Below are 7,508 nucleotides of genomic sequence, written 5' to 3'. Positions count from 1 at the left end.
TTCTAGAAGCTTAATTATGCTTGGATGCATGCAAAAATTACCCTTCAAATATATTAAATGGGTACACCACCTCTGAGCCTATAGCTACAAACTCAGGAACTCATGAGCTTAAGTTTTATGTGCCAATGCCTAACACTTTCAATTAATTTTTAATTAGAATTCTATCCCATATTAAAAATTTCCATTTTTGCCCATCAGACATATACAGAGAGCAAAAAACCTTGCTATAAAGTATCAGTCTTCTTTGCATAAAATGCAAATAAAGTTTCACGTAATTTCTGAAACAGGTCTACTAAACCTATTGCAGTTTGTCAATAACCCTGTACATGAAATTCTTGAGAATTTGGGAGAGCATCCCTTACTTAATCATTGTAAATTTAATTTCACCATTTTTATCTTAAAGATTTTCAACACGAGTTTTTCTTCGGCAGTATATTAAGTGTGCTGCCAAATCAAAGAAGCATGTATTAATTTTGAAACCATTTAGGTAGGCAGAGGTTCAGAGGGGAAAGTGGTTTGAGACTTGGTGGCTGGCAGAAGGAAGAAATACATTCTTGGCAAAATATGGTAGTTTTACGTTCAAACTATGAAAATTTTTGTACCACTATGGTACCACAAGCACAGGAGCCATAAAATCATTGAAGCCAAATAATCAGGTATTTAAATTTATTTTTTGACAGTCTCGCTCTGTTGCCCAGGCTGGAGTGAACATAGCTCACCGCAGCCTTGACCTCCTGTGCTCAAGTGATCCTCCTCCCTCAGCCTCTGGAGCAGGTGGGACCACAGACACACACTAAAGCGCCTGGCTAATTTTTAAATGTTTTGTACAGGTGGGGTTTTCCCATGTTGGCCAGGCTGGTCTCAAACTCCTGGACTCAAGCAATCCTCCCACCTCAGCCTTCCGGAGGGCTGGGATTACAGGGGTGAGCCACTGCACCCAGCCAATAAGAGTTAAAATAGCATTCAGCTTTATAATACTTGCAATGTTTTGCTTAAAGGTATGACTTCTACCTGTCACATATATACAAACTCTTTTGTGATGGCTAAATCACTTTTCAATATATTTTCCTTCAAAGTTAAAGCCCTTTTTTCGTTACAACTTCAAAGTCCCTGTCTTTTATCTATACCTTCACAGTAAAGTTATAAAGAAATGTTACCATTTTCTTGGAAGTCTTAACTTTACAATGAGAAAAACTCGAGTTCATTATATTAATACTTTGCACAGGTTATTTGATGCCTAAAAAATCATAAAACTACCCTGCAAAAGTAAAAATCAGAAAAACAGATCCCAAAAAGGTCCACAAGAGCTATTAAGAGGTTGTAACACAAAATACTGAATAGCAGTCATCTCTACAGAAAAGCTCTCTGTAAGAACACAACATTCAAAATTTCCAAGGATAAAAAGTTGCACAGTAAGGCTACCTAGGCTTAATAACAGAAGGTACTCAAATGAATAATGTAATCTTCCAGGAACATAATAAAATTAAAAATTGCCAACCCATCTGTTAACCATCCCAACAGAGACACATTTAGATTCTCAGCATTACACTTAGAATAATATATTACAACCCATTAACAGCACAAGAAGCTATTACTGCATGCACCTAAGCTTCTAGAAGTTTGTACCTGAAAAGCTTCTGAGGTCCATGCAGTACTGAAGTCTCAAAAATAATCAAAAGGAAATGAATGGGTCTGGCACTAGGCTCTAAACATCTCAGCAGGAAGGAAAAGTGTTAACATTTACATTTTAAGTATCTATGACACGTGATGTGTACTGACACCAAAGAGGGTGGAAAGGTGATTATAAAGATTTCATACCCATTATGTAATGACTCATGTATCTAAGTTTTTCTCTTAACTGAAACATTAACATACAACTCTATGCATATTCAGTTTAAAACATGCAGCTAAGAAATAACCTACAACTCAAAAGACAGAATCCAATGATATATCAAAACTGCATTGGTAACTATAAATTTTATTATGTGGACATCTACTGTGGCATGCATCTGTACAAACCTTTCAGGCAGTGGTCCACAGCTGGGTTATGAATAAAAAGGCATAAATTTTTCTCTCATTTTATTACAATGAAGTTTAACAGTACAGAAAAGTCACATGACCTTGGTGGGTCAGATTTCTTAAACCCTGCAACATGAGGAACTCTAAATACATTAAATATTGTTACACATTCAGACTTCCAATGTACAAGTACTTGGAAACAGTTACAGCCCTCACCAAGCTAGGTTGGGGACATGAAGTCCAACAGCATCTGAAATGCTGTGAAGGCAAACTTTACAAATAGCAATGTAAGCTTACAGAACTTGCCTTTATTAAGGTGGTATGTTCATGTAATTCCAGCGCCTTCACAATTTAACGAACCAAATTTACTATACTTCACTTCTAAAAACCTAGATGAAACATGAAAAAGAAGCCATACAGTATAAATTGCAACTTCAGGAAAAGTTCCTGCTTTATTATTCCAAATAATTTTTCCCATGTAAAATAAATGTCCAATAGTTCCTGGTATGTGGGAAGATAATGTTTGTTAAAGTCACAATGAAGCCTTATTGACGGAAGCTTGGCTATATAAACAGCACAAGTTGAGAAAAGGTTTAATCTCCAAACCTATTAGACTGGATGAAGTAAGATCAGTAACGGCCACCTTGCGACATTACAGGAGGTCTCATTCCCATCGGAGGTCGAGGAGGCCCACCCTGGTAAGGGGGCACCATGGGCGGTCCCTGCCCATACGGGGGCATAGCACCAGGAAGGTATCCTGGCATGCCTTGATGATGACCACCATACTGACCTAAAAAACAAGAATTTCAAACACAAAAAATAGATTGTTACGTATTGTACTTTTAAATGCAATGTATACTGCAGATAAATTTAATATTTTATGCATGAACTTAGAAAATCCACTAAATATGATAAACATAAAAAGAGGAATACCATGAGGTGGCATTGGGGGTCTCATTCCTTGTTGCTGTGGGATGCCTGGCTGCGGTGGCATCATACCTCCAATTGGTCCAACTGGTGGATTACCGATGGGGGCCTGTCCTGGCCGAGGAAGATTACGTTGATATTTAGGTAACTGTGCCCTTCTCTCTTCCTGGGAATAAAAATAAGCACAAGGCTAAATACTCAAATGTAGAGGCTCATCAAGCATAAAGGCATGCATCTAAAATCTTACAACATTCGAGTAATTTTCAAAAATTTACCCTTACATCCCAACTGTTTACTTTTGCCAGACAAACCAATCCAACTACTTAAACTCTAGATACCTTAAAACTTCACCTATTTGTAAACTTGAAGCATGGCTAACAACTTTCCAGGAATTACAAATTGCTTCAACAAGAAACTAATAAAATATTGTTAACATTTTTTTTTTTTTTTGAGATGGAGTTTTGCTCGTTGCCCAGGCTTGAGTGCAATGGCCAGGTCTCGGCTCACTGCAACCTCCGCCTCCCGGGTTCAAGTGATTCGGCTGCCTCAGCCTCCCGAGTAGCTGGGATTACAGGCATGCGCCACAATGCCCAGCTAATTTTGTATTTTTAGTAGAGATGGTGTTTCTACATGTTGGTCAGGCTGGTCTCGAACTCCCGACCCTCAGGTGATCCACCAGCCTCGGCCTCCCAAAGTGCTGGGATTACAGGTGTGAGCCACTGCGCCGGGCCAACATTCTATTTTCATTTTTCAAGATGGAGTCTTGTTCTGTTGCCCAGGCTAGAGTGCAGTGGGTAATCTTGGCTCAATGCAACCTATGCCTCCCAGGTTCAACTGATTATCCTGCCTCAGCCACCTCAGTAGCTGGGATTACAGCTACCTGCCACCACACCCGGGTAATTTTTGTATTGATGGGGTTTCACCATGTTGGCCAGGCTAGTCTTAAACTAATGATGTGTCATTTGTCTGTCTTGTGATCCGCCTGTCTTGGCCTCCCAAAGTGCTGGAATTATAGGCGTGAGCCACCATGCCCAGCCGTTATCAACATTCTAAACATTAACTTTATATCAAAATTAATTCCTTTATACGGGACTTAAGGAATCTGCAGATTCTACTTCACACTTAACGTTTCTTCAATTAACATGTGCAAACTTACGTTTAACTAAAATGATTTTTAAGAGAGTTAAGAACCTGACTTGCTGTCTTCTTTTAGAAACAGTCTGGAGGAAGGGGATAGAAAGCACCTAAGACCAAAACATGCAATATCCATTCACTTTAAGTATTTTATGATTTCTTAAGACTCAGAATGGCAAAAACCACTTAGTTAGCATTAAACCAGATCACAGACCATCTGAGTACAAATTAACACTTTTTAAAGGGACAAACTGCTATAATGGCTTTAAATTAAATGCTGCTAGTAGAAAACTAAAAACAACTTACCAGGGATATATCCTCATCTGGATGGATCAACTTACTGGTTGCACTAGTTGTTGTGAGTGTAGCAGGCTTACTTGTTATTGAAGCTGCTGGTTTAGCTGCAGTACTATTTGTTGTACTAGTGGTTGAAGCTGTAGACTGTGTATAAGCAGGGAATGTAGGCTTTGGGGGTTCTGTAGTTGTTGCAGGGGTACTATTTAAGGGTTTGAAATCTGTACCAACAGGTCCTTGGACAGCTGCCTGAGCCTGTAAAATACAATACTTCGTCAACAAAACCTCAAAACCCAAAATTAACTATATCTACAACAGTTTAACTTAAAACAAGGCATCAACATCAAAGCACCAAACTTTAAATGAAATTAAAACAAAGTTAACATGTGATAAACACTCCACAAAATTCAAGATAACCCATAAAAACATCAAAAGATGCTGGGTTAAAGTCACACCCACAACACAGCAATGGAAATAAGACTATATTTAACTTGTTAGATGTCTTCTACCTCTTCATCAAAAATTAAGTTTACAATGCTCTGTATTTATTCCAGATTGCTGAAATACAGTATAATAGAATAGCATGTGTTCTCTTTTTACTGTTCTATTAACAAGTTTAGTTATTAATCTATCAAACAGCTAAAAAACCAAAAAACTACAGAATGAGAGTTTAAATTCCAGTTACTAAGTATAACATGAACGAGTGTAAATGGTGACATATTAAAGATACATCCTTTAGTAGTATTCTTTATATATATAATCCCCTCCAAATTAACAATGGCTGGATAATTATCAAGGACAAAAGGGTTAATTTAGCAGGATCTTTTAAAGTAACAAGTTACCAGTAACAAATGTGTTACTTTTCATAATACCACACATCTAAAACATGTAGACTAGGCCAACTTTAGAACCAAAGCAATGTATTAAATTTTCTTACATTAAATGTGATGCATTAAACAGCACAAATCAAAATAGCTTAATCATGCATCAGGCTAACCATTGGCCACTATAATGCATTTACTGCTTACATGCTTTTAACCCTTTAGAACCACAAGAGTTCGGGGTAGTTTTTTTTAGCATGAATTAAAATTTTTAAATACCATTTGACTTATACGGCATTAATTTTGCTTTAAAAAAGTAAACAGTATATTTTGGGAAAAATATTCATTTTTTAAGTAGGGTCCAAAGGGTTAAGTTATAAAGCCATTTTAACAATTTTAAACTGCAACTTCCTGCGTACTTGTGCTGTGCTAGGAAACAGAGCTTTAGAAGATGCAGACAGACTTTCTGAATTGGATGAAGCTGTACTTGAGCTTGTGACAGGTGTCCCCATCTGTAGCATAAAAGAAAGGAAACAATGAAAAGTCTCCAAACAAATGGGTCAAAATAAGCCATGTGGTAGACTTTCTAGTAGATTGCATATTTGTAAATGCAAAATTTAATGCAATCAAATGTCATTTACTTTAAAAGGCAGGCAGTTAATGCATTTACAATAAACAAGATTAAAGTATGAGCCTCAAAATTTTAATTCTATACCAATAAAACCTAGTTAACTAGCTTTTCTAAAACTACTGTGTTTTGCATTATTTCAAGAATGATACCTGAAACTGAGAATAATTATGTATAAATACTGACACTTCAATCCAATTCTGTATCAATGATTCTCTACAAAAAGATTTTTGCCAAATTTTACATCTCTCAATACATAAAATTCCCGTCCACCATAAAGCTAGGTTAATGTGCTTAATAAAAGGCACTTAAAGAAAATGCTTTTAATTTAGCACCCACAAACAGAAAAAACAGTTAAAAAAAAATCTAAGGGATAATCTAAAAAAGAAAATGAATAAACATACATCCTGATCTAAATTCTGAATAAATTAAACCTGAATCTGCTTAATTCTCAATGAAACGAGGAAAAAAAGCAAAGGTGTTAACCATTATGTGCACACTACATAGAACAGAAGCATCTTTCACTTATGCTCCGGAAAAAAAGTTGTAAAAGCTTTGAAAAAAGACCAATAAGAAATACAAGTGTGCCTAGGTCAAAAGCCATTAAATTATGCCATTTTAGCACAAGTGTGGCATTGCAGCTCATCACTGTTCCATACTAGAGACAGAGCCTGACAAATAATTTGCTACCATCTTAGGAATGCTCATCTTTGACTTTGCTGTCCTTCCATTCACAGTTCAGCTAGCAAAGGAAAACTTCTAAACACTCCAGATATTAAACTTTCATTAGCTTAAAAAAAAAAAAAAAAAAAAAAAAAAAAAAAAAAAACTAAGAATAAATAGGGTTCACAACTATGAAAAAGTAACATACTAACTTTGGCTCCATTTAACCTTTTATGGGTAGAGGAAATCAGTGTGTAAACATGGAAGTGGATAAGCCACCTTTTAGTACATTTAATAAATAATATTAAAAATACTATAAACGAAAAAAAAAACTGACCTACGAGAATTTCAAAGACTTCTGTAAACAACTGTACTTTATCTTTAAGTGCACTCCTTTACAGGATTTTCACCTTACCTGCCCAGCACTGGGGAAAAGAGGCTTAGTAACTGGAGGCTGTGGAGCAGGTACAGTTGCTGTTGGTGCAGGTGGTCTATTAAGAATACCTGGCGCTGAAACAGCCTGTGCTTGGGTCATTGGAGGAATTCCAGGACGTGGAACAGGTGGGGGCATACCTGCAGAGAAGAAATGTTTGGGGAAACTGAGTCACTGAAATATTTAGTGTAGGAAAAAACACTTCTATACTACAAAGTTATGAACAATTACCTGCTCAATGACTCGATTAAATCCAAGGAACTCAGGCATTTGCCCCATGCAATATTCTTACCTCAAATTTTCCCTTCCTTTGGACTGCTTCAGAATTTTACAAAGTGGAAGATAACACTAGACTCTGCTGCATGCACAAAACATCTGGCAATTATGCTTACTGATCCTAATGACTTAGCAAACTTCTTGCAATATATAAAATAATTATTTCAATCATCTACAAGACAGATATTTAAATGTTCCCTGAACTCTTGTGCAAATTACAATAAAAACTCTATGAATCAAATACCACGAACAATAAAAGCTTTTCCAAAGTTAAACACATCACTATTACTTTTTTTTTTTTTTTTTTTTTTTT

General features: G+C 36.3%; 1 protein-coding gene across 5 annotated transcripts in view; it reads right to left on the bottom strand.

The window, feature by feature from the left end:
- Nucleotides 1–1,958: 1,958 nt before the first annotated feature.
- The window catches only part of ZNF207 (zinc finger protein 207), a 71,710-nt gene continuing 66,160 nt past the window's right edge, over nt 1,959–7,508 (bottom strand). For 4 of the 5 annotated variants that reach the window (XM_011992854.1, XM_011992853.1, XM_011992856.1 and 1 more), the window contains 5 exons: nt 6,902–7,059; nt 5,615–5,707; nt 4,387–4,629; nt 2,953–3,112; nt 1,959–2,809 (listed from right to left, as the gene is read on the bottom strand). In XM_011992854.1, coding sequence (XP_011848244.1) covers nt 2,649–2,809; nt 2,953–3,112; nt 4,387–4,629; nt 5,615–5,707; nt 6,902–7,059 — 815 coding nt within the window. In that variant the 3' untranslated portion in view covers nt 1,959–2,648. The remainder of the gene's footprint in view (nt 2,810–2,952; nt 3,113–4,386; nt 4,630–5,614; nt 5,708–6,901; nt 7,060–7,508) is intronic. The other variant, XM_011992857.1, reaches the window with a different exon arrangement.

This window comes from Mandrillus leucophaeus, unplaced genomic scaffold (genome assembly GCF_000951045.1).
Source record: "Mandrillus leucophaeus isolate KB7577 unplaced genomic scaffold, Mleu.le_1.0 Scaffold419, whole genome shotgun sequence".
Classification (NCBI taxonomy): Eukaryota; Metazoa; Chordata; class Mammalia; order Primates; family Cercopithecidae; genus Mandrillus; species Mandrillus leucophaeus.
Note: the sequence above shows the minus strand (reverse complement) of the source record. Positions and strands in the feature narration are given on the sequence as shown.